This window comes from Pan troglodytes, chromosome 11 (assembly GCF_028858775.2).
Source record: "Pan troglodytes isolate AG18354 chromosome 11, NHGRI_mPanTro3-v2.0_pri, whole genome shotgun sequence".
Taxonomy (NCBI): Eukaryota; Metazoa; Chordata; class Mammalia; order Primates; family Hominidae; genus Pan; species Pan troglodytes.
Window position 1 is genome coordinate 82,738,681 of NC_072409.2, and position 25,911 is coordinate 82,764,591.

Sequence of the window (25,911 nt, forward strand, 5' to 3'; positions counted from 1 at the left end):
TCGGCGTCCACCTGCCCGGAGTACTGCCAGCCGGCATGACCGACCCACCAGGGGCGCCGCCGCCGGCGCTCGCAGGCCGCGGATGAAGAAGAAAACCCGGCGCCGCTCGACCCGGAGCGAGGAATTGACCCGGAGCGAGGAGTTGACCCGGAGCGAGGAGTTGACCCTGAGTGAGGAAGCGGCCTGGAGTGAAGAGGCGACCCAGAGTGAGGAGGCGACCCAGGGCGAAGAGATGAATCGGAGCCAGGAGGTGACCCGGGACGAGGAGTCGACCCGGAGCGAGGAGGTGACCAGGGAGGAAATGGCGGCAGCTGGGCTCACCGTGACTGTCACCCACAGTGAGTGTCGGGCGCCAGGTGGGCTCCGTGCAGGTCCCGAAAGCCCGGCGGTGTCTGTGGGTTTAGTCACGTGTCCTCCAGAAGCGTGTGACCTTGCGCTTGTCCTGGCGTCCGGAAGCCTGGGTTATTGGTTGTGTCCGTGGAACTGTCTTTTGTCCCGGGCTTGTGTCTGTACACTTTTCCATGTGGCCGGTGTATTTTGTCTCTGGTCATTTGTGCGATCCTGGGTGTTTGAGCTTCTCCGTGCTTTACGTCGTGGGCCTGGTTGTGTTTGTGTGCCCGCGCAGTTATTGTGCCCTTTGTGTCAGGCATATATTTGGCCATGTGGTCTACGACTGCTCCGTGTGTGATAAGTCAGAACTTCGTGCATGCCGGGGTGCTCCTCGTGTGCTGAGTGCCTTCTCCGTGTGCGCCGCTTGAGTTGGCCGTGGGTCCAAGCGTTGTACTCTGGGCACCCTTTGGGTCTGCCTACTGTTGGAGTTGACACACTACCAAATGAAGTCAGTACACCGGAGAGCTGAGTCCATGAGGTTTCTCTAGAACCAGCTAGGGGAGGCCCAAGGGTCTGGGAATCTGGAGACCTGGATTCTAGATCCTGCGGTTTTGAGTGACCTTGGGATGGACGGCTTCTTTCTAAGAATCCGGTTTCTCCTCTGTGAAGTAGATTTGGTAACCCTGGCTCCTGCTGACCTCACGGAGCTGTTGGGGGAACCAAACCTTGGTGTAATGTACTGTACACAGGCTCCCTCCTTACTGTCCACATCCCTGGAAAAGAATTGGCGTCTATTCTTCAGAAAGAAAGGCTCTGCTGTTCGTATGCATTTGTCTGTTTACTTAGCACATATCATGGATGCACTCAAGTGTGTTCAGTGGGAGAGACTTGGAGGAAAACAGTCACTTGCCCATTACAGCAAGCGAGACGAGACCAATACAATACAGGGTACAGGGCAGTCAAGCCACAGGAAGCAGATGGCTTGTGATGAAAAAGGTGAGCTTGGGAATCAGCTAGATCTGATGTCAACTTCTGATTCCAACAGTTGAGTTTCCATAGGCAGTCCTTAACTTGCCTGAAGTCACAGTTTGCTCATCTGTGAAATAAGAAGTAATAGGTAGATCTACTTCGTGGGGTTTATCTGAGGATTAAATTAGATTATGCATGAAATGCTTAAAATGTTAGCAGATATCATTCATATTGTTAGTTATTATAATAGAGGAAACAGAGATACTTGAGAAGGTCACCAGAGGAAAGCTGGGTGGCATGGGGGCAGGCTCTGTGGAGTAGGTGGCATATGAGCTGGGCCTTGAAGGCTGGGTAAATAAATGTGATAAAGTGTCATCCTATATTGGTGTATGTGAAAGAATCATATTCGTCAAATGCTTTTCTTTCTCCCCAGGCAATGAGAAGCACGACCTTCATGTTACCTCCCAGCAGGGCAGCAGTGAACCAGTTGTCCAAGACCTGGCCCAGGTTGTTGAAGAGGTCATAGGGGTTCCACAGTCTTTTCAGAAACTCATATTTAAGGGTAAGCATTTCTTTTTCTTTCTTTTTCTTTTTTTTTTTTTGAGACGAAGTTTCACTCTTGTCGCCCAGGCTGGAGTGCAATGGCATGATCTAGGCTCACTGCAACCTCCGCCTCCCGGATTCAAGTGATTCTCCTGCCTCAGCCTCTCGAGTAGCTGGGATTACAGGTGCATACCACCATGCCCGGCTAATTTTTGTATTTTTAGTAGAGACAGGGTTTCACCATGTTGGCCAGGCTGGTCTCGAACTCCTGATCTCAGGTGATCCACCCGCCTCGGCCTCCCAAAGTGCTGGGATTACAGGTGTGAGCCACTGCACCTGGCCAAGGGTAAGCATTTCTTTTCCAGCTTTTCCTTATGGCCAAAGGACAGTTTTAAAACTGCTGAACTTTTCCTAATAGTCACTCTGTTTTCAAACTGGGACAATTTTTATTTATTTATTCATTCAGTTCTTCAACAGATATTTATTGAGGACCTGCTAGGTATTGGACACTTTCAAACACCTGGACAGGTGTCAGATTTGAAGTCTTATGATGATGGCAGAAATCTCACCATTTTTGATGAAGCTCATGGGCAGTCTTCCCTGGCTAGGTTAGATCCTCTTCCCATTATATGTTACCATGGTACTCCCTGCTGTTTTTGCATCACTTCTATGAAATTACTATTAAATAATCATTTTCTTAGTTGCTTAACATCTGATTTCTCTGTTAAAATAACAGCCTCGGTGAGGGTGGAGATACTGCTGTGTTTCCAGTGCCTCCCATTGTTCTGACTCAAAGGAGGTTTTGAGCAAACTTACCTGAGGCCTGGATGTGGCGGGCTCAGTGGATGCATGATGCTCATTTCTGCCAGGACCCACACCCTCCTGGCCCCTGCCCTCTGTCTTCCCACCCCCCTGAGAATCTATCATTCTGGTATCCACTGGGGAAAGACTTACCCCATTGGGTGTCAGTCATTATAAAGAATTTAGTAATAGGAGGCATTTTTATTTATATTTCATAGTGTAACATATTGTCTTTAATTTTTAAAAATATTTTATTTCTGAATTATAAAGACAATAGAAATTCATGTTTCAAAATAGAGGAATGCATGAAAAAGAAAATGTTCCCCTGGATAAAACCCCTCATAATAACACTGTGTCATCAGCATTCATTGTGGTATTGGGGTTTCCTGCAAAAAATGAGCTTTAATGGCTACTGTAGACCTTAATGCCTACTGAAGACTTTAAAGTCTTCTGTAGTGTGGTTCGTCGGTCCCTGATTCCTGAATATTTGGCTCTTTCCAGTTTCTCACTATTATGAAAAGGTTGCACTGAATATTATCATATAGTAGTTACTGTGGAGTCGCATGTCCAGTTATTTGTTTAGGATAAATATCTAGAAATGAAATTACTGGGTCATGACACCCTCTAAAAAGATACCAATTCTCATTAGTGAACACACTTGTCTATTTCCTGTATCCTGCTGAAATTTATTTTCAGTGTTGTACAATTATTACAACTTGGCCTACCTTTCTCCTCTTTTTAGGAAAATCTCTGAAGGAAATGGAAACACCGTTGTCAGCACTTGGAATACAAGATGGTTGCCGGGTCATGTTAATTGGGAAAAAGGTAAATTGCTTTTTCCATCAGAAATCCTCAGAATCAAATGACCGAAGTCTTTTATACATGTTTCTGTTTAGAAGACCAAACTGGGGACCCAGATTCTGCATTGATAAAACACCTCTCTAAACAAATACAATCTTTATTGGTTTTACAGGATTACCAATTTTGTTGTTCTCATACCCTCCTGCTCCTGTTGGTTAGAACTTTTGCTCTAGGAATTAGGAGCGGTTGTGCTGCCTTAATATGTTTTTTGTTTTGGTGGTAGAATCTTGGTCTGGTTAAAATGGTGCCTGGGACAGGTCTCATTCACTTGGAGTAGAATTTGCAAGAGTCTTTTGTTAAAATAAACTTGTAGATATTAAGAATAATCACTCTGTTCCAGTTCAGGAGCCTCTCTCCCTTTAACCAACCTTTTAACTAAAATCTCCCACAAGGGAAAACCTTCGACTGGAAAGAAAGGTTCAGACTAAAGAACTGAGGGGAAAAAAAGACAGATGAGGTCAGCAACCCTTAAGGTGATGAGAGAGGGCTGTGGCCAGCCCTGCATTGTGACACAGCAGAATTATGAGCATATGAAGTTCCCTTATTGTGAGTTAGGTGGCTGAGTAGAGAGAGGGCAGATAAACAAAGTGAAGGCAAAAAAAATCTAATCCAGACTTGGAACTGCCAGGAGACTGGAACTCAGGACTTGCTACAAAGAGAAATGAATAATTTGGGATAGCATAACTAAGCAGAAAGCTGCTAGACCTATCTATCAATTGTTTACCTGAGAGAAGAGGGAAATATTCTAAATTTCTCGCTTCAGGGTCAGGGAGAATGGTGATGGGCAACAGGCAGAACCAAAGAGTCAAGTTTGAAGAAACTATAGGGCTTTTACTTGGAGCTGACACAGAGCGTATGGAGCGAAGTGTGAACTCAAGTAAGGCACCATGGCACATGCCTATTGTCCCAGCAAGTTGGGAGTCTGAGAGAGGAGGATCACTTGAGTCCAGGGGTTTGAGGCTGCAGTGAGTTATGATCATGCCTGTAAACAGCCACTGCACTCCAACCTGGGAACCGTAGTGAGACCCTATCTCAAAAAAGAAAAAAGTCTGAACTTAAGTCTAATCTACCTCTTTTGGACTGTGTGATCTCATGTTACTTTACTACATTAAGCCTCAGTTTCATCATCTGTAAAACAGCAGTACTTCCCTGATGGAGTTGTGGTAAGGCTTAAAAAATAGGTAAGGTGCTTAGGATAGTGTGTGGCATGTAGGAAGTGTTCAATAAAAGTATTCATCGTTGTTAACCAGCATCACATTAAACAGGAGAGCTCAACTGGAGGCTGCCATTTAGGAATTCCATTTAAAGGAATGGTAGAATTCCACCTGTCTTGCCATTCTGGACTCCTCACAAGTGTTTACTGAAATGTGATTACCCTCCAGGCTTCAGTCTTGGTTGTTGATCAGTATAGGGCTGAGACTGAATCTGGCACTTGGATTGTCTCCATTCTCTGCACCCAAGCTGTCAGGGCCCTCACCAGAATGTTTACCTAACACCTTCTCTATAGTCTGGAGTCTTTGTAGATGGAAAACTTGATGTATAACCCTTTGACTTGATTTCCAAGAAGCAACAGAGTTAAAACTGTTATTTGTAGGTGAGTGGCTTCATGCAGGTGTGGTCAGGTATTTTTCCTGACAGAGGCTGCTGTTCTTGTTGATTGCTTTTTCTTTTTTCTTTTTTTTTTTTGAGACAGTCTCGCTCTGTCACCCTGGCTGGAGTACAGGTGCACGATCTCAGCTCACTACAAACCTCCACCTCCCAGGTTCAAGCTATACTCCTGCCTCAGCCTCCCGAGTAGCTAGGACTACAGGTGCACGCCAGCATGCCTGGTTAATTTTTTTGTTTTTTTAGTAGAGACAGTGTTTCACCATGTTGGCCAGGCTGGTCTTGAACTCCTGACCTCAAATGATCTGCCCATCTCAGCCTCCCAAAGTGCTGGGATTATAGGCATGAGCCACCACGCCCAGCCTGTTCTTTTTGACTATTGGCTTTATTTTCTTCTTAAACATTTTAGAACAGTCCACAGGAAGAGGTTGAACTAAAGAAGTTGAAACATTTGGAGAAGTCTGTGGAGAAGATAGCTGACCAGCTGGAAGAGTTGAATAAAGAGCTTACTGGAATCCAGCAGGTAACTCTCTTCATGGACCTTGACTTTCTGCCTTCTATCAGAGCTTCCTGGATATAACTTGTGGTTATGGGGACATGTTCTGCAGTCAGACTCTCTGGGTTCAGATCCTGGATTCACCCTTTCTCTTACTGTGAACAAGTTTATCTTTGTCTCAAGTTCCTCATCTGTAAAAAGGGAATAATGGTGACATTTCCCTATTAGGATTGTTGGGAGAATTAAATAATGTAGATTGAGCTTGACACATACTAAGTGCTTTATAAGCGTTTATTGTCATAGTTATTGTCAAACCCCAGCCAGCATCCATTTATGCTCACAGGAGAGCACCTGCCTTGCTAGGATCATGTATTGTCTGAAATAGAACAAGTAGCTTCTCTCTGGGCTGTTGTAATGTGTTTGGCAAGGCAAATAACATTTTGTTGGTTCATAGAAGGTCCAAGTTGAACATGATAGTGGGGTTGGGGGAGTCATCCTATTCAATTCCTTATATTAGAGATGGGGTACTAAAACCCAGTAAGGATTAGGACTAGCTCAAGACCACTTATTTATTTTTCCCTCTCATTTTATAGCATTAATTGGGGTGTGTTTGTGTTTTGGCTTTTTTTTTTTTTTTTTTGATATGGAGTCTCGCTCTGTCACCCAGGCTGGAGTGCAGTGGTGCAATCTCAGTGGCTCCCTGCAGCCTCTGCCTGCCAGGTTCAAGTGATTCTCCTGCCTCAGCCTCCCGAGTAGGTGCGATTACAGGTGCCGCCTGCCACCACATCTGTCTGATTTTTTTGTATTTTTAATAGAGATGGGGTTTCACCATGTTGGCCAGACTGGTCTCAAACTCCTGACCTCAAGTGATCTGCCCGCCTCAGCCTCCCAAAGTGCTGGGATTATAGGCATGAGCCACCGCACCCGGCCTATATGTTTGTGTTTTAATTACAGAATACATGCTGACTGTACAAAAGTTTTAAGTACATGTATAGGCACTAATATGGAAAATAAAAATTACCCATGGGGTCCCAACTCAGAGATGACCATTACCAAAGCCTGAAATATATTTTTCATCTTAAAAAAATTTGATATAATGTTATTTACACTTTATAAACTATTCTTTTATTGGATAAAAAATTAAACATTTTCCTATGATGGTATTTTTCAAAGCTTGCATGCATTTCATCTTGTATAAATGTATTATTTACCTAGCCAACTCTGTATTGTTCATTTAATATTATTTTTACCATTATGTGTAATGCTTCTTTGACTATCCTTGGACGTAAATCTTTTTTGACCATTCCTGGTTTTTTTGGTAGAATAAATTCTTTGAGTTGGAATTGCTGGGTGATGTTTAAAGCTCTTGCTACGTGTTGTGAAATCTGTATCTGTAGCTCGTGGCTGTGATAAACATCCTCAGAGATCCCTGCTATCCAACTCTTGTCACCAGCTAACTGGTCATTAGGCCAAGCTGTGTGAGTGAACCATTAGACAATTTGATAAAAATAAGCACTGCTGCCATTCTTTAGCATGTGTCTGTGCCACAAGTTAGTGACACATGTACATATATTCCCTTTACCTCACAGTAACCATCTAGGGTGTGGGTATCATAATCTTCATTTTTAAAATGAGGGTACTGAGGCATGAATAGGCTAAATAATTTGCTCAAGATCACAAGTTAGTAAATGGCAGTCAGTTTTCAGGCGTAGGCTTTGAAGACTCTAAACCTGTGCTTTTAACATCTGCCTCTTCTTGTGACTGGGGGCTTCACTGGAGCCAAGCCTCAGGAGGCATTTGCAGCCACAGTGGGTCATGCGAGGTAGAGCAGACTGCAACCTGATAGAATTCTTGGACTGGCCCACGGCCAGCCTTTTTAATTTTTCCAAGAGTTAAAGTTGTGGATCTGAGATGTGGCCTGGCCTGCCAGGGCTATGGTGGGCTCAGTGTGATTGCATCATTAGTATTGTGGCATGGAGTCTTCCGTCAGCCTCAGAGAACCCTTGCAATAATGCATTATTTCCCCACAGGGTTTTCTGCCCAAGGATTTGCAAGCTGACGCTCTCTGCAAACTTGATAGGAGAGTAAAAGCCACAATAGAGCAGTTTATGAAGATCTTGGAGGAGATTGACACACTGGTAAGTAAATATTCAGCTGAGAAGAACTAGTTTTCTTTGACTTTATTTCAGTCACATTCACTCTTTCAGTAATTTACTCTCCTATTGCCTGAGCAAACCCATCACTTGAGAATATTAAGCATCTACTATTGTGTGCCAGTCATGTTGCTAGGTCCTGGGTGAATGCATGATGATAAGACAGTTCCTGCTTTCTAGGCACTCACAGCCCTCCAGCATAGGACTTTTATCATTTACACTTATGTTTGCCAGTAGCATCTGTAATCGTCATGAAGCTGGGACCCAAGGAGTCCATGATCTCATGGTCCAGGAAACAGAGGATTTAACTTTCTCTGATGAATATGTGACTGATAATTCTGCAGGGCTCATTACTTATAGAGGATTCAGCCAGACCCAGGTCTTGTGAGGCCATTGAAAATCATTAACTCTTTTGCAGATGATAGTAATGATATCTCTAGCCTGATGCTTCATTCTTGAAGGTGAACTGCACTGTGTACTTCTGTTGGCCAGGGTGGGTGTAAAGAAGCAGCAGCAGGCACTTTTCCTGTCACAATGAGCCCATGGTGTGGCCAGGGCAGAGTATCCATACATAGGAAACAATAAAAGAACAAAGTCTGTGTTACAGATCAGTTCCTATGGCCCAGACATTGAGAACACAGGGAGCTTTTATAGGGACAAGAGCCATGGAAAGGCCATACAGGATGCAGACCCAGGGAAAGCGTTCCTGAAAATGGATATCACATTTACATTGGTGACCTGTGACCTGTTTTGTGTACTGTGGGTGTTTCTTATGTGCTCTCATGTCATTTTCACTGAGGATTATTTGTTACATGTTTACTATTTACTAACTTGTATTATCAACTTACTCTTCCATAGATCCTGCCAGAAAATTTCAAAGACAGTAGATTGAAAAGGAAAGGCTTGGTAAAAAAGGTTCAGGTGAGTTGTGTAATAGTGCACGACAAGGCGTAATATGTTAATGTGTAGGTATGTGTGTTTATCTGTTCAAAATCAGGTAGTGTAGGAGCATGGTGTGTGGTATGGGCTTGTTTTGGTTATATTTATCAGCAGGAACCCCAAACGTCAGAGAAGAGCCACCTGTGTCCCTGTAATTATATTTGAATTTAAACTATTTAGGGAGGGAACTCACTGGAGAGCAGATAGGGCTGACACATTACACAATTCCAGGAGGCAGTATTCATGCACACAGTGCTTCCTGCGATTGTGCAGTTGCTGTGCAGTGGCCCTGAGGCAAAGCTCCCTGCCTTGACCACCTTCTAGGGGATTGCTGGCCTAAAGCATGGTCAGAATGCTGGTCCTATGCTCCCTCCCTCCCCTTACCTTGGAACCCAGGCCAGTGGCCCATCTCCATTCATGCACAATCTGTTTTGAGTCTCAGCCATGGGTTCCCCAGAATGGGTAAGCAAGGAGCCTTGTGTGGGCAGTGGTCGGCTACCCCTGGATGGGCCCTTACTGCCCCGTGTGTATTTTCTAGGCATTCCTAGCTGAGTGTGACACAGTGGAGCAGAACATCTGCCAGGAGACCGAGCGGCTGCAGTCTACAAACTTTGCCCTGGCCGAGTGAGGTGTGGCAGAAAAAGGCTGTGCTGCCCTGAAGAATGGCGCCACCAACTCTGCCGTCTCTGGAGCAGAATTTACCTGATTTCTTCAGGGCTGCTGGGGGCAACTGGCCATTTGCCAATTTTCCTACTCTCACACTGGTTCTCAATGAAAAATAGTGTCTTTGTGATTTTGAGTAAAGCTCCTATCTGTTTTCTCCTTCTGTCTCTGTGGTTGTACTGTCCAGCAATCCACCTTTTCTGGAGAGGGCCACCTCTGCCCAAATTTTCCCAGCTGTTTGGACCTCTGGGTGCTTTCTTTGGGCTGGTGAGAGCTCTAATTTGCCTTGGGCCAGTTTCAGGTTTATAGGCCCCCTCAGTCTTCAGATACATGAGGGCTTCTTTGCTCTTGTGATCGTGTAGTCCCATAGCTGTAAAACCAGAATCACCAGGAGGTTGCACCTAGTCAGGAATATTGGGAATGGCCTAGAACAAGGTGTTTGGCACATAAGTCGACCACCTATCCCTCATTGTGACCTAATTCCAGAACATCTGGCTGGGTTGTTGGTTTCTAGACTTTGTCCTCACCTCCCAGTGACCCTGACTAGCCACAGGCCATGAGATACCAGGGGGCCGTTCCTTGGATGGAGCCTGTGGTTGATGCAAGGCTTCCTTGTCCCCAAGCAAGTCTTCAGAAGGTTAGAACCCAGTGTTGACTGAGTCTGTGCTTGAAACCAGGCCAGAGCCATGGATTAGGAAGGGCAAAGAGAAGGCACCAGAATGAGTAAAGCAGGCAGGTGGTGAAGCCAACCATAAACTTCTCAGGAGTGATATGTGCTTCCTTCAAAGGCATTTTTGTTAACCATATCCTTCTGAGTTCTATGTTTCCTTCACAGCTGTTCTATCCATTTTGTGGACTGTCCCCCACCCCTACCCCATCATTGTTTTTAAAAAATTAAGGCCTGGCGCAGCAGCTCATGCCTATAATCCCAGCACTTTGGGAGGCTGAGGCGGGCGGATCACTTGAGGCCAGGAGTTTGAGACCAGCCCAGGCAACATAGCAAAACCCCATTCTGCTTTAAAAAAAAAAAAAAAAAAAAATTAGCTTGGCGTAGTGGCATGTGCCTATAATCCCAGCTACTGGGGAGGCTGAGGCACAAGAATCATTTGAACCTGGGAGGTAGAGGTTGCTGTGAGCCGAGATTACGCCCCTGCACTCCAGCCTAGGTCACAGAGTGAGACTCCATCTCAGAAAAAAAAAAAATTGAGTCAGGTGCAGTAGCTCCTTCCTGTAGTCCCAGCTACTTGGGAGGCTGAGGCTAGAGGATCACTTGAGCCCAGGAGTTTGAGTCTAGTCTGGGCAACATAGCAAGACCCCATCTCTAAAATTTAAGTAAGTAAAAGTAAATAAATAAAAAGAAAAAAAACACTGTTTATGTGCTCATCATAAAGTAGAAGAGTGGTTTGCTTTTTTTTTTGGATTAATGAGGAAATCATTTTGTGGCTCTAGTCATAATTTATGCTTAATAACATTGATAGTAGCCCTTTGTGCTATAACTCTACCTAAAGACTCACATCATTTGGCAGAGAGAGAGTCGTTGAAGTCCCAGGAATTCAGGACTGGGCGGGTTAAGACCTCAGACAAGGTAGTAGAGGTAGACTTGTGGACAAGGCTCGGGTCCCAGCCCATCGCACCCCAACTTTAATCAGAGTGGTTCACTATTGATCTATTTTTGTGTGATAGCTGTGTGGCGTGGGCCACAACATTTAATGAGAAGTTACTGTGCACCACACTGCCGAACACCGTTCTAAACTATTCATATATATTAGTCATTTAATTGTTACATAACTTGAGAGGTAGACAGATATCCTTATTTTAGAGATGAGGAAACCAAGAGAACTTAGGTCATTAGCGCAAGGTTGTAGAGTAAGCGGCAAAGCCAAGACACAAAGCTGGGCGGTTTGGTTTCAGAGCCAGTGCTTTTCACCTCTACTGTACTGCCTCTCAACCAACACAGGGTTGCACAGGCCCATTCTCTGATTTTTTTCTTTTCCTCTGCTTCTCCCTCTAGCTCCCACTTCCTCTCTGCTCTAGTTCATTTTCTTTAGAGCAGCCCGAGTGATCATGAAGTGCAAATCTTGCCATGTCAGTCCCCTGCTTAGAACCCTCCAATGGCTCACTTTCTCTTATTATAAAGGCAAAAGTCTTTACCCCATGCCTTCTCCCATCTCATCTCAACCCCCTCATTTGTTGGCTGTCTGCTGTCAGCCACTCTTCTTTCAGGTCCTCAGATGCACTGCACCCTCTCCTGCCTGGGGGTCTTTGCTCCTGCTACTACCTCTGCTTGAACAGCTCCTCACCTTCCTTCCTCCAACCCTACCCTTGTATAGGTGACTTTTGTTCATCCTTCAGAATTCAACTCACATGTCTCTTGCATGGAGAACCCTCACCTACTGTCTTGAGACCCTGTCCAGCCCCCAGGTGGGATCCTCTCTCGACTTCCCATACATTTCTTTCACAGCATTTACATAGTCCATGATAGTTTACTTGTGGGATTATTTGGTTAATCTTTGCCTTTAACACCAGGGTTCCTTGGGTGAAGGAGCTTCTTTATCTTGGTAACAACATTATTTCAAGCATATTGTCTTGTATATAGTAAGACCTCAATAAATATTTGGAGAACAAATGAATGTTGAATGCACACATCAATAGTGAAACTTCTATAGCTGCATTTGGCCTCAGAATCTCCGTCAGCATTGGAATTTACAGCCTTAACAGCCTTTATTGTCTTAAGGGTTGAGAAAAGAGGCCCAACGCATGGACTGCTGGGCAGATGTGATAGGTGATTGCACAGGCCCCCCCCACGCAGATCTGCTCATCCAAGGGGTTTCTGCCTGTGAAACTCTTCTCCCGTGAGAAGGGGAGAGAGCACCCCTTCTTCTCCCGTGAGAAGGGGAGAGAGCACCCCTTCTTCTCCCGTGAGAAGGGGAGAGAGCACCCCTTCTTCTCCCGTGAGAAGGGGAGAGAGCACCCCTTCTTCTCCCGTGAGAAGGGGAGAGAGCACCCCTTCTTCTCCCGTGAGAAGGGGAGAGAGCACCCCTTCTTCTCCCGTGAGAAGGGGAGAGAGCACCCCTTCTTCTCCCGTGAGAAGGGGAGAGAGCACCCCTTCTTCTCCCGTGAGAAGGGGAGAGAGCACCCCTTCTTCTCCCGTGAGAAGGGGAGAGAGCACCCCTTCTTCTCCCGTGAGAAGGGGAGAGAGCACCCCTTCTTCTCCCGTGAGAAGGGGAGAGAGCACCCCTTCTTCTCCCGTGAGAAGGGGAGAGAGCACCCCTTCTTCTCCCGTGAGAAGGGGAGAGAGCACCCCTTCTTCTCCCGTGAGAAGGGGAGAGAGCACCCCTTCTTCTCCCGTGAGAAGGGGAGAGAGCACCCCTTCTTCTCCCGTGAGAAGGGGAGAGAGCACCCCTTCTCAGGTGCCCACTTGCCTGGGACATGGTAAGTCTTACCACAGGGAGAACAGATGGGAATGTGTGCTCCCACAAACGAATTCTTCGGCCTCAGGGCTGGAAGGATTCTCCCACATTGTTTTTTGTTTGTTTGTTTGTTTTTTGTTTTTGTTTTTTTTGAGATGGGTTCTTGCTCTCTTGCCCAGGTTAGAGTGCAGTGGCTTGATCTCTGCTCACTGCAACCTCCACCTCCTGGGCTCAAGCGATCCTCCCACCTCAGCCTCCCGAGTAGCTGGGACCACAGGTGCGTGCCACCATGCCCGGCTAATTTTTTGTGTTTTTGGTAGAGACAGGGTCTTGCCATGTTGGCCAGGCTGGTCTCGAACTCCTGAGCTTAAGCAAGCTGTCTGTCTTGGCCTCCCAAAGTGATTGGATTACAGGCGTGGGCCACCGTGCCCAGTCTCGACATTGTCTATTTAGTTAATGGTTTCTACTTATCCTTCAAGGCACAACTTAAAGGTTACCTCTTCTGAGACTCCTTCATATAGTAGTCAGGACCTTTGTCAAAAGTACCAGAAGCCAAGCCGGGCACAGTGGCTCACGCCTGTAATTCCAGCACTTTGGGAGGCTGAGGCAGGTGGATCACCTGAGGTTGAGAGTTCAAGACCAGCCTGACCAACATGGAGAAATCCCATCTCTACTAAAAATACAAAATTAGCCAGGCATATTGGCGCATGCCTGTAATCCCAACTACTCAGGAGGCTGAGGCAGGAGAATCGCTTGAACCTGGGAGGCGGAGGTTGCGGTGAGCCGAGATTGCGCCATTGCACTCCAGCCTGGGCAACAAGAGCAAAACTCCATCTCAAAAAGAAGAAAGAAAAAAAGGAAGAAAGAAGAAAAAGGAAGGAAGGAAGGAAAAAAAAGGAAAGAAAGAAAGAGAAAGAATCAGAAGCCTAATTCCAAAGAGACTGGGCAAAATAGAAACTTTATGGTCATGATATCAAGTTATCCCATGTAATTTTGGGAAGGTCAAAGGCAGCCGGGCTTCAGGAACTCAAACACTGCCTGTAATCACTCTGCCTCTGCATGCCTGCATCATCCTCTCATTCCTCCTTCTTCCACAAAGCAGGACATGTGACTGCTGACAACCCCTGTGTTGCTCATCCTACAGCTTCAGTGCCAGAGGGGAACTGCCTCTGTTTGCTTGTTTCTAATTTGAAAGATCCTGGGGAAGAATCTTTTGGCTAATCAGCAATGGCCAGGGCAGCAGGGTCTCATGCCACACATAAGGTCTTTAGGGGCTAACACTTAGGTTTTGGGGTAGTTCCCAGAGAGGGGGCCACAGAGTCCACATCTGTAAGTGGTAAATTAGGTATTCCTTCCAGGTGGTGCCTGGCACATTGTTCAGGCTTAATCTCTGATTCCTCAGATGATGAGTAGAAGCCTGGGAAGGAAGGGTCACTGATGAGATGCTTGGCTGGGCTATGCCACTTGGGTATAAGAGGGGTGTCCCACTTAGGGCAGAAACTTTTAGATGTCACCAATATCCACTTTCTCCTCCTACAAAAAGTGAACTAATTTTTAGTTTAATGCATGGCCAACCAGATAGACTGTATTTCTCAGTCTCCCTGCTCAGAAGGCCATGAGACTACATTTTAGCTAATGTGGTTTATACAGAGTGTGTACGTCTTATGGGAAATGTCTTCAGAGGCAAGTGGCGTGCCCTTTCTCTCTGTGGCCTAGAATGCAGATGTGATGGCTGTGGTTGGAGTAGCTGTCTTGGACCTGAGGTAGAAACTGTGATGTGGATGGCAGAGTAACAAAATAGAGGAGCATGGAGTTGTCATACTACATAGGTCTATGTGTAGGAGAAATGAAGTTCTGGCTATAAGTCACTGTTATTTTGGGTTTTCTGCCTCTCACAGCCAAACTTAATCCTACATCATTCATATGCAGGTATGAAACAGGTATGAATCAGTCCCAGTAGAAGGCCTTATTCATAGATGGCCTCCTAGGCCTGCCACCTGCAAATCTATCAGCAACAATTCCTGCTCAGTGTTCCCATTCCAGTGGTCCAAGAGAAAGTAGCTTCCTGCCTTCCTGTGCCCATTCTCTCAGACATGTGTCTTCTACAGAGCATTTCCTGCCCTTTCTGCCCACTCTGCAGCAGGAATCAGAGTCTGTGTGAAACTGCTCTCACCTGCCCAGGCCTCTCTCCATACCCCTTTCTCCTGCCACCATTATCAAGAGGCTCTGCCTAGGGGCTTTGGCCAAAAGAGGAGGTATTCAACATATACCACAGGAGGGGGTCTCTGTCTATGGTGACAGTTCTGAACACTGTGTGTCCCTGTGGGACATTGTGTGAGTGCATGTGTGCAGGACGTGCCTGGGGCTGTGTCTAATGTCAGAATATTTGACAACCAGTCAGAGCAGATGTTGACCAAAAGAGCAGAGCAGCATCTGGAAATCATCCCACAGTGCCAGGAATTAACCCCAGACCGTGGACACCGAGAGACCCAGGTGTTTCCAGGGGACAATCTGGGTGGCTAGGGTATGGGGGGGCACTCAAAGGGCTTGGGGCATCACCTGTTTTCAATTGTGAAAAACCTAGTTCAATGTTACAACAAGCAGTTCAGCTGTACTGTGTACACTGCCTGAATATCAGCCATTGCTGTGCCACGTGTCTGTGTGTACATGCCTTGGAGTGCTGGCACAACCCAGGAGGAAGCCATGGGGGGCACAGGATGACTCTCACAGAGCTTTTTTTTTTCTTTTTTGAGGCAGGGTTTCACTCTGTCACTCAGGCTGGAGTGCAGTGATGCGATCATGAGTCACTGCAGCCTCGACTTCCTGGGCTCAAGCAATCCCCCCACCTCAGCCTCCTGAATAGCTGGGACTACAGGTGCATGCCACCAAGCCTGGCTAATTAAAAAAAAAAAAATTGTAAAGACAGTCTTGCTATGTTGTCCAGGCTGGCCTGAAGCGATCCTGCCACCCTCAGCCTCCCAAAGTGCTGGGATTATAGGTATGAGCCACTGTTTCTGATTTCACAGAGGCTTTCTGAGGCTGGGCCGTGCACCCCAGCAGTGGCAGAGGATACAGACCTCACCTACGTTCTTGGCCTGAATGATAGTCCAGGCTGGGGCAAACAGGAGTACTAGGCAGCATCCTGGGGTCAGGGACTGGCCTCTCAGGCAGGCAGAAGATAACTGGGACCTCTGAGGGGACATGTGACAGGGTTGAGGAGCACCAGAGGGACGGACAGAAGCTGGACATCAAATTCAGAGTAGAGGTGACAATGCAAGATCCACCTCCTATCCCCTCTGCAACCAGTGTCCCCAGAGACACTGACCACTTCACTCAGTTGGGCTGGATCTTTTATTTCATGTCATATCCTCTCCATGCCCAGCACTGTTCTCCAGCTGACACTTCATGGCTTGAGGTGCTCCTGTGGGATCAGCATTTGCCATCTTTCATGATCTGGATGTCCTGTTTGGTATTTCTAGGATCAAAGAAGACAGGCATGAGGCTACCTTCTCAGGAGCTGTAGTGTACCATTCAGGGACCTGGCATAGTCCATCCAGACATCCTGCTGAGCGTCACCCACATATGCAGTGTATGGATACAGGGCAGATCCCAAGGGTCCATGGGCACATCCTTCTACAGCTTTTCCTTTTTTGCACACCCTCCCCCTGGGGGATTTCAGCTTCCTGGGGTTTCCACCACCAGCGCATGCTGATGGCTGCCAAATCTGTCTCCAGCTCGGACCTATGTCCTGCCTGTTCATGCAGTTGTCCATATCCAGTGGGATGTCCTAGGGGCTCAACTATCCACAAACATCACTGCCCCCCACAGAACTGGTACAGACCCCCAAACCACCCATCTCAGCCCATGGAACCACTGGCCACCCAAGCCCACAAATCAGAAACCAGTATGCTGCCTCCTTCCCCTCAGCCTTTACATACAGTCACATACCAAGCCTGTCAATTCCACTCCCAATGTACCTCCTAACCATGAGTCTTTGATTAGCATGATCTTTCTCTAAGCTAGGACAACATCCTGATGTTCCTTATATTTCCTCAAATACAAACTTTCACATCTATCCAGAGCTTTGCAGCTTCCGAGGACTTTCTTCACTTCCATGGTCTCATTTAGTTCTCAGGATCATAGAAGATGGGTTTTATTGATGAAGAAACTAAGAGCCAATAGGTGATCTGATGTAGGGAGGTCATGTTCTAGCCCTGCTCATCTCTCTGGACTCACTTCTTGCCTCTCCCTGATTCTCCCTTAAACTTTATACTCCAACATGTCCAACTTCTTATATTTCCTCAAATGTAAACTTTTCCTTGTAGACCTTTTCAAACTCATCTACTTGAAATTATCTTCCCTTGCTCCTTTTTCCTAGCTAATTTCTACTTATTCCTGTGTGCCCCACTGATCCCTTAGAATTCTGTGCTGAAGGCCGGGCACAGTGGCTCATGCCTGTAATCCTAGCACTTTGGGAGGCTGAGGCGGGCGGATCACTTGAGATCGGGAGTTCGAGACCAGCCTGGCCAACATGGTGAAACCCCATGTCTACTAAAAATACAAAAAAAAAAAAATTAGCCAGGTGTGGTCGTGGGCGCCTGTAATCCCAGCTATTCGGGAGGCTGAGGCAGGAGAATACTTGAACCCAGGAGGCGGAGGTTGCAATGAGCCAAGATCGTGCCACTGCACTCCAGCCTGAGTGACAGTGAGAGTCTGTCTCAAAAAAAAAAAAAAAAAAAAATTCTGTGCTGCAATTGGCTGACTATCAGCCTGGCTTCCCCCTTACACCAATTGTATGTTCCAGGAGGCCAGTGATGCTGTCTGACTTAGGCTCTGTTCTAGCCCCAGTGCCTAGCACATAGTAAATGCTCAATAAATAATTGCTGGCTAGACGAATGAAAAAACAGATGATGTCACCTAGTCAATCAGGGCAGAACAAGGAAAATGGTTTCTGCCCCTACTCCCTATCCACCACCAGCTTCTAGATTTCTGCTTGGAACCATGTGCCTTCTTTGAGTTAATCTGGCACTCATTCTATTAGGGGCATATGTTGGAGGACTCTTCTCAGGTCAAGCATGTATGAAGGAAGAAGCAGGTCAAGTCTTGCTCCTTTCAGACTGTGCACCAGAGATGGGGCCCACCCAAGCAAGCAGGGGTTGTGGGGCAGACTTACATCCGGGCCAAGCAGAGCTGGCATTCATTCGTATATGTGAGCCCATCAGTGCCGCAGACCAGGTTGGACATCTGGGAACAGGTTGGAGACTCTACCATGTGTTCACAGATGGGCTGTGGAAGAGAAGGGAGGGAGAGGACTCAGGGATTCAGAGGCAGTGGGGAGGGATACAGGGGTTCTGCTCGGAACCAGTGGGGCCCCAGTGAGGTATCAGAGTCAAGAAGGCCCCCAGTGTGGGTCCAGTGAAGATGAAACCAACCACTCAGAGCCCCTTGGTGTGTTTGCTTGTATGTGTGTGTGCATGACCACGTGTGTGCCTATGGCTGGATGTGTACATATGTGTACCTGTGTCTCTGGAGCCCCCGGTGTGCAGGCATTCAAGCGTATGCCTGTGTTTATGTCTATGTGTGTGGAGTGAGTTTGTGCCCTCAAGCTCCTGGGGACTTGTTCACACCCTCTTCAGAGGCACTAATCAGAACTTCTGCTGCTGGTCCCATTGAAGACCCCAGGATACAGAACCACCCATCATTCCCAGGAGGCCCCTCTCTCCCTGGGGGCTCCTGAACTCTCCCTGGCCTGCATGACCTATCAGGCCCATGTCAGAAAGGCTGCAAAAGGTGCGAAGGCTGAAGAAATGGGGCAGAGCTTGGGGCTTAATCGAGGCTGTCTGAAAGGGTTTTAGGACAGGCCTGAGGTCAAGGTGAGAACTCAGTCAGGACTGGCATTAGTGCCTGAGACAGGGATAGGCTGAGAAAGGTTGTGCGGTGCAACCGTGAAGGCCCGAACCCTAGAAACCTGAATTTTGCCACTGATTAGCTGTATAACCTTAATTGAGGTATTTCCACTCTCTGAGTCTCAGTTTCCTCATCTGTAGAAATTATAATAGTGGTGTTTCTCTCACATAGGGCTAATTGAAATAAGGTATGTAAACTATTTGGCTCTTTGGCACTGAATAAGCGGGGCTGGATTCTGATGGACTGACGGGGACAATGCTGAGGCTGTGTATGGGAAGGTGGCTCCGAGCCTCCTCATTCCACTACATGAAGGGGCAATCTCAAGAGTCTCAAGGATGCCAGTACCACTGCCTTCTGGGTCACTGGGGGCATTAGGCCAAGGGCCAAGGTGGAATCAGGATTCGGGGACAACTTGGTGTTTAGACAATCAGATGGAATGTGGTGGTGGGAGGCTGGCACACTCCACAGGTGCTTTCAGTGTGCCAGGGTCCCCTCTTTGGCCTGAACTCCGTGGCCTGCCTGTCTGCACTATACAGAGCAGAGAGCACACCCTGTCCTGCTAAGCCTGGGTGGGGAGATCTCACTGATGGAAGGGGCCTTGGACACCAGGTGGGGGATATCATAAGGGCTTTGAGGCCAATCTTGGGACTTGGGTGAGGGGGCTGGGCCTACTCAGCCTTGGGGGCTAATGTGGGGAATGTGCAGGCCAGGAGGCCACCTTGGAGCCATTGAAGGTGTCTGAGCAGGATCGTGGAGAAGTATAACTGGTTTCTCAGCATGGACGAGAGGACTCCTCTCAGCAGAGAGAAGGTGAGAACAAAATGCAGCTGCCCTACCATTCTTGAGAAAGGGAGCTTTCCTGCTGCCACTGGCACTTCTGAAACACAAAGAAGCAAGAATTAGATTATGCCGGCTCTAGACCCCAGGTCTAGGGGTCTGAGGACTGCTTCTGCTTCAGGGAGCTTGGTCCAGCAACTACCCAACCTGGAATTCCTCAAGGAAAGGTGATGAGCCACCAGACAATGGGGCTGCCAGAAAGCTGATGTGATCTTGGGTTCCATAAACAGAGACAGAAATTCAAAAATTAGGAAGGTGACAGTCCAGCCTATTCCTTGTTAGATCCCACTGGAATTGTTGTGTCCCATATAATAATTATAAAATAACAATTCAGCAGTTATTATGTGCCAGGCATTGAGAACACATGATTTTAACTCCTCTCCACCCCTCTCTTACTGCTGCGTAGCAGAGGGAAGAAAGGAGATAGTAGTGGATGCTGTGTTCTGCCATCAAGAGCCCTCACGCAAGTCTGAGGCACTCATTTCCCCTGCTGCCAGAAATATTGACCACTCACTGCAAGTCTCTTCCTAGGAATTACCCTCAGAGAATGAAGCTGCCTTGCCCAGGGCTGCATCCACTACCCAGGAACAGCCCATATCCCATGTCGGGTTGATGTGGTTACAAAGGGCCTGATCCCCTCGCCCAAAGCTGCCTGTAGGATCATCTGAAGCCTCTGTTGCGCTGCATGGAAGTCAACTTCCCTCATCCTTCATGGATGTTACTCCCATGAACGCTCCCCAGTAAATTGCATGTATAGCTCAGAATCTGTTTCCTGGGGCATAGGTCAGTTTAACGAACTACGAAAGAGGCTCAAAGAGGTGACGCAATGCAGTTTGTTAAGGCAGAGGTAGGATTTTCCCACACGTCTGTTGCAGTCCAGAGCCTGACTCTTTCTACATACACTGGTGTACCCCTCAATGTCTGGCTGAACTGCTTAAAGGACATGAGCAAACTGTGATGTGACTGACAAGCATGATGGGTGGATGAGGGAACTGGAGCTATGTCTAATGGCACAGGTGGAAGGAAGGGCGTTTATGTAAATTAGAGAAGGGCAGGATGCTCCCTGAAGTCTCTGAAGGGCTATCCTGGGGCTGAGGGAGAGATGGACTCTTTTCAACCTCACAAAGCAGAGCCCATCTCTGTGAGGAGGCTGCAGGGAAGCAGGTTTGCGTTCCACATGAAGCAGAATTTTCTCTCAGTGGGAGCTATGTCACAGTGAAAGAGGCTTTCTCCAGAAGTAGTGAGTTTCCCATCACTGGAGGTGTGCAAGGCAATGTAGTTTTATATTTTCCTGGAGATGCTATTACAGGGTATTTCCACAGAGAGAGGGAAACAGAAACTTAGACTAAGTCACCCCAATGTGCTGTTTAAGCCTGGCATTGGGGTATCAAAATGCAAACCTAGACCTGTCACTGAACTGCTTAAAACCCTTCCATGTCAAATTGCCCAAACTGAAAGTGATCCAAATGTCCTTCAACAGGAGAATGGATAAATAAATACAATGGAGCACTACTGAACAATTAAAACAAGCAACTGATACATGCAATAACATGGCTGAATCTCAAAAATAGTTTGCTGAGCATAAGAAACCACACACAAAAGATTATATACCCTATGATTCCATTTATGTGAAATCCTAGAACAGGCCAACTAATCTATGATGGAAAAAAATCACATTGGGAAGCTGGGGCAGGAGGATCACTTGAAGCCAGGAGTTTGAGACCAGCCTGGGCAACATAGCAAGACCTCATCTCTACAAAAAATTTAACAATGAGGGCAGGTTGCAGTAGCACACACCTGTAATCCCAGCGCTTTGGGAAGCTGAGGCAGGTGGATCACCTGAAGTCAGGAGTTCGAGACCAGCCTGACCAACATGGTGAAACCCCATATCTACTAAAAATACAAAATTTGCTGGGCGTGGTGGTGCACACCTATAATCCCAGCTATTTAGGAGGCTGAGGCAGGAGAATCACTTGAACCCAGTAGGCAGAGATTGCAGTGAGCCAAGATTGTGCCACTGGACTCCAACCTGGGTGACAGAGCAAAACTCCGTCTCAAAAATAAATAAATAAATAAATAAATAAAAATAAATAAATTTAAAAAAATTTTTAAATTAGCTGAGTGTGGTGACACGCACCTGTAGTCCCAGCTACTTGTGAGGCTGAGATAGGAGGATCGTTTGAATCCAGGAGGTTGAAGCTGCAGTGAGCTATGATTGCACCACTGCACTCCAGCCTGGGCAACAGAGTGAGACTTTGTCTCTTAAAAAAAAAAAAAAAAAGGTGTCAGAGCACTGGGATGGGGGCAGGGATTGACTGACATAGGGGAATTTCTGGGGCTATGGAAATGTTCTGTATTTATTTTTCTTCCCTAAGTCCCTGTCTCAAGAGGTCCTGTATCTTGATGGGGGTTTGGGTTACACGAGTGTATACATTGTCAAGATTCATCGAGTGATAAGATTTGTGCATTTCTTGATATTTAACTGTTAGGGAAAAGAAAAGCATTTAAAAAATATAAAGCCCTTCCATGGTTCCCTGTCCTGATCACTAAGCCTCCCTATGGACCTGAGCTGCTTAGTCTTATGTTTAGGGTACTGTGTAAGCTGACCCTAAACTTGCTTCTTGGGCTGACTTCCCAGTACACCTCTCCATACCCCAGCTATTCCTCTCTGCTCACAGGTCCTAGATTGGGCCCTGCTTTGGCTCATGCCGTGTCCCCTCCCTGAAATGTCTTCATCTCCGTTCTCCTCCCGCCGAATCATACCCTCCTTTCAAGGCTTGATGCTGCCCCCCAGTGAAGCTGTCCTTGATGTCCCCCACAGTTTCCTGAGCAGATCTGGATGGAGGCTTCTTTCACACCACCATGTACTGTCCCACTCACTGGGTCACCCCGCCTCCCTATGCACCTGAGCTCCTTGGGGTTCCTTTATGTCTGCCTTTATGCAGCACTTGGTTCAATGTCCCACACTGTGGGTGTTCAGGAATTGAATACTAAAGTGCATTGGTGTAATCCCAGCACCTTGGGAAGCCGAGGTGGGCAAATCTTGGGGTTGGAAGTTCGAGACCAGCCTGGCCAACATGGTGAAACTCTGTCTCTACTAAAAATACAAAAATTAGTTGGGTGTGGTGGCATGTGCCTGTAATCCCAGCTACTCAGGAGGCTGAGGCAGGATAATTGCTTCAACCTAGGAGGCAGAGGTTGCAGTGAGCCAAGATTGTGCCACTGCACTCCAGCCTGGGCAACAAAGCAAGACTCCGTCTTGAAAAAAATTTTTTTGTTTAAATAAAAAAAAAAATTAAAGTGTATTGGGAGGAGGGGGTGTTCAGAATTCTACGATGTCAGAGTTTCTTTCTGGGGGATGTGGGGAAAAGCTACATTTACCCCCAGGCTGCCCTTGACCTTGACCCAAAGTGCTCCCTCCTCACTCAGCCCAGGCAGTAGTCTGAAATGTGCAAAAAACAAAAACAAACAAACAAACAAACAAAAACCAAACTTCTTCAGAGCAGGCTTTTCAGTGTTCCCAACTGCTCAAGGAGTAGGTAGGTGTAGGTGCCAGGCTGGGCGTAAGCAGGCTGGGCATAAGCAGGCTGCTCCTGAACAGGTCCCCAGACCCATTTCCCTTTCCCCCTGTGCCCAGGTCTGTTTCCAGCTGGGGAAATGGGTGTGGGACTGGCCATGAGGTCAGTGGCCCTGGGATCCTGCCAGGCGTTGCCTTATAACTTATGGCTTTTGTCCAGGAGGGTCCTAACTGGTCTCCCCGCTTCCCTGTTCAGTTTATTCTCAATGTACCAACCAGAGCAACCCTTGAAAGACATAACTCTCTGCTCAAAGCTTTCAGTGCCTCCCATTTTAGTCAGAGGAAAAGCCAAGTTCTTATGTTGGCCAACAAGGTCTTTCCTGGTACAGTTCCAATTTGCCTCTCTCATCTCCTCTCCTATCACTCCGTACAACGTCCCCTCCTGCCACACTGGTCTTACAGTACCTCAGCCACTCCAGGCATGCTCCTGCCTCAGGCCCTTTGCACCTGAGCTGTTCCCTCTGCCTGGAATCTTCTTCTCCCAGATATCCACATGGCTTAGTCCCTCATCTCTTTCAAGCTTTGCTCAAACATCGGACTCTCAGAGATACCTCCCCTGATTTGAAATTGCAACCCCCTTCCAGTGCCCATCACCCTGCCAAGTATTTTTTCCTTAACTTTTATCAGCTTCTAACATACCGTTTAACATACATTGTAACCATCTTGTTTATTGTCTTTCCCCTTTTCCTCTACCCCATTGGATTTATGCTCCATCAGGACCATGCTTTTTCTGTTTGGGTCACTAATCTGTCTTAAGGGCTCAGAACAGTGCCTGACATGGTAGCTGTGAGATTGCAGGGATGGCCCAGATCCTGAGAGGGCCCTGCCCCAAGTATACGTGTCCAGTCCTGGGAAAGGGCTCTGTCATGCTCACATGGCTGCCCAAGTCCCAAATCACAGTCTTTCAGAGAGATCGGGAGCTCAGAAGACCTCGGCCAGGTCTCTCTTAGCACCCACCACCCTGCACCCAGCATACTTGTCAGTCTCTCCTGAGAGCTGGGACCCACCTGCTCCCTTCTGTCCCCACAGCCTCCAGCCCAATAGTTGCTCAGTGCAGCTTTGAACTGGAACAATGCCCTCCTTTACAGCTGGAGAAACTGAGGCCCCAAGAGGGTAGGGGACTTTGGTAATTCTGCGCCAGAGTCAGGATTTGAACCCAAGTTTCTTTTCTCCCAGCCCAGAACTTTCCCCAGCACAGTGGAGGGTGCATATGCAGAATGAAGGTACATGGAAAAAGCTGAGGCCTCACAGGGTGCTCCAGGCCCTGCTTCTGCTCTCACCCCAAGCTCACCTACCAACACAAAGTCACAGAGAATCCAGGTTCTGCCCACTCTCCCCTGTCCACAACAAGGAGGGCAGCCAAGGCCAGGGCGATTACCCACTGGCGGACGGCCATGCTGATCCTGGGATAGTGTAGCCTGAGCTGGCTGGGGCCTGGGCCTGAGGAAGGATGGGGACCTATTTATAGTGCCGCTCTCCTAATCTTATCTTATCTAGGGCCAGATGGAGAGACCAGAGTTAATCTTTGCATGCTGACATCCGGAAAGGGCTTGCTCTAGGTGCAGATGCTGAGCTTTTGATGAGATCGGGCTGTGGCCATGGGGCTGGCAGGTTTCCAGAGTGACAAAAAGTTTGGACAACTTGCAAAGCTGACTCCAATCTGAGGGTTGGAGCAAGGAGAGGAAAGTTGAAGTAGAAAGAGAGAGAGTTCAAGGCAGAGAGAAGGAGAAAGAGATAGAGAAAGAGAGAAAGGAAAAAAGCAACTGGAAGATGGCAGGAGGCAGAGAAGGGGGCTGGAGCCTGGATTCCTTTGCCAGTGCCTCCAGCAACCAACTCCGGGACCTCGGTAGAGCCACTTTTCTTAACTGGGCCTCAGATCACCCATGCACGAAGTGGAGATGAGACTTTTGGCTCTGCCTTTCTCCCAGGCTGCTGTGAGGATGGCGGCGGTGATAGCAGACGGGAAAACATTTTGCAGAATATGAAATGAGCTGTAAATGTAAGCAGAAATGATCGTTTTTACTTACTTTCATTTCACTTATTTTTTTGTACCGCAAAGTGGGCACAACTAACAGGCAAAACAAAGGCAAAATAAAACATTAAAAGGAAGATGTCTTCTTGCTTTGCAGGTATTATGTGTTCATTTCCATTTTTTTTTTTTTTTTTTTGAGACAGAGTCTCACACTGTTGCCTGGGCTGGTGTGCCTGGCGCGATCTCGGCTGGCTGCAACCCCTGCCTCCTGGGTTCAAGCGATTCTCCTGCCTCAGCCTCCTGAGTAGCTAGGATTACAGGCACCCGCCACCTGCTCGGCTAAGTTTTTGTATTTTTAGTAGAAATGGGGTTTCACTATGTTGGCCAGGCTGGTCTCGAACTCCTGACCTCGTGATCCGCCCACCTCGGCCTCCCAAAGTGCTGGGATTATAGGCATGAGTCACTGTGCGCCGCCTCATCTGCATCTTCATAGGTTAAATAAAGACAAGATTCTTTTAAAGAAAAATCAGTTTCTAAAACTCTCCCATACTTACATAGTATACATTAATAAGTAATTTGGATATTTGCTCTCAAAGAATTTCTGATATATAAAATAAATTTTATTTACATACACGTTTCTCTAATTCATTTAGATCAGTGTTTTTCAGCTGTGTCTGCAGATTGGATTTCCCTGGGGGAGAATTTACAAATACAGATGCTGAGCTTCGCTCTGAAATATTTAAATCAGAATCTGTGGGTTTTTTTTTTTTTAAGAAAAACTTTATTTCGAAAGATTTCAAGCCTACAGATAAGTTGCAAGAATATTCCAATGACAAGGCGAAGGATTC

General features: G+C 47.1%; 2 protein-coding genes across 5 annotated transcripts; one reads left to right on the top strand and one right to left on the bottom strand.

Moving 5' to 3' along the window:
• Positions 1-82: 82 nt before the first annotated feature.
• BAG1 (BAG cochaperone 1) lies at positions 83-9,519 on the top strand. Of its 3 annotated transcripts, none has more exons than XM_016960717.3 (7): positions 83-356; positions 1,733-1,861; positions 3,386-3,468; positions 5,519-5,632; positions 7,636-7,743; positions 8,617-8,679; positions 9,236-9,519. In XM_016960717.3, the coding sequence occupies exons 1-7, from the start codon at positions 83-85 to the stop codon at positions 9,323-9,325; spliced, it is 861 nt and encodes a 286-aa protein (XP_016816206.1). In that variant the 3' UTR covers positions 9,326-9,519. The 3 variants fall into 3 exon arrangements, with proteins under 3 accessions (XP_016816206.1, XP_009454717.1, XP_016816205.2); XM_009456442.4 differs by having other exon boundaries at positions 83-338; XM_016960716.4 differs by having other exon boundaries at positions 338-1,326.
• Positions 9,520-16,103: 6,584 nt separating this feature from the next.
• Positions 16,104-24,498, bottom strand: SPINK4 (serine peptidase inhibitor Kazal type 4). Of its 2 annotated transcripts, none has more exons than NM_001256895.1 (4): positions 24,427-24,498; positions 19,514-19,554; positions 17,944-18,056; positions 16,104-16,245 (listed from the first exon to the last, which is right to left on the bottom strand). In NM_001256895.1, the coding sequence occupies exons 1-4, from the start codon at positions 24,485-24,487 to the stop codon at positions 16,200-16,202; spliced, it is 261 nt and encodes an 86-aa protein (NP_001243824.1). In that variant the 5' UTR covers positions 24,488-24,498; the 3' UTR covers positions 16,104-16,199. The 2 variants fall into 2 exon arrangements, with proteins under 2 accessions (NP_001243824.1, XP_016815953.2); XM_016960464.2 differs by having other exon boundaries at positions 16,200-16,245; positions 19,514-19,556; positions 24,429-24,487.
• Positions 24,499-25,911: the final 1,413 nt, after the last annotated feature.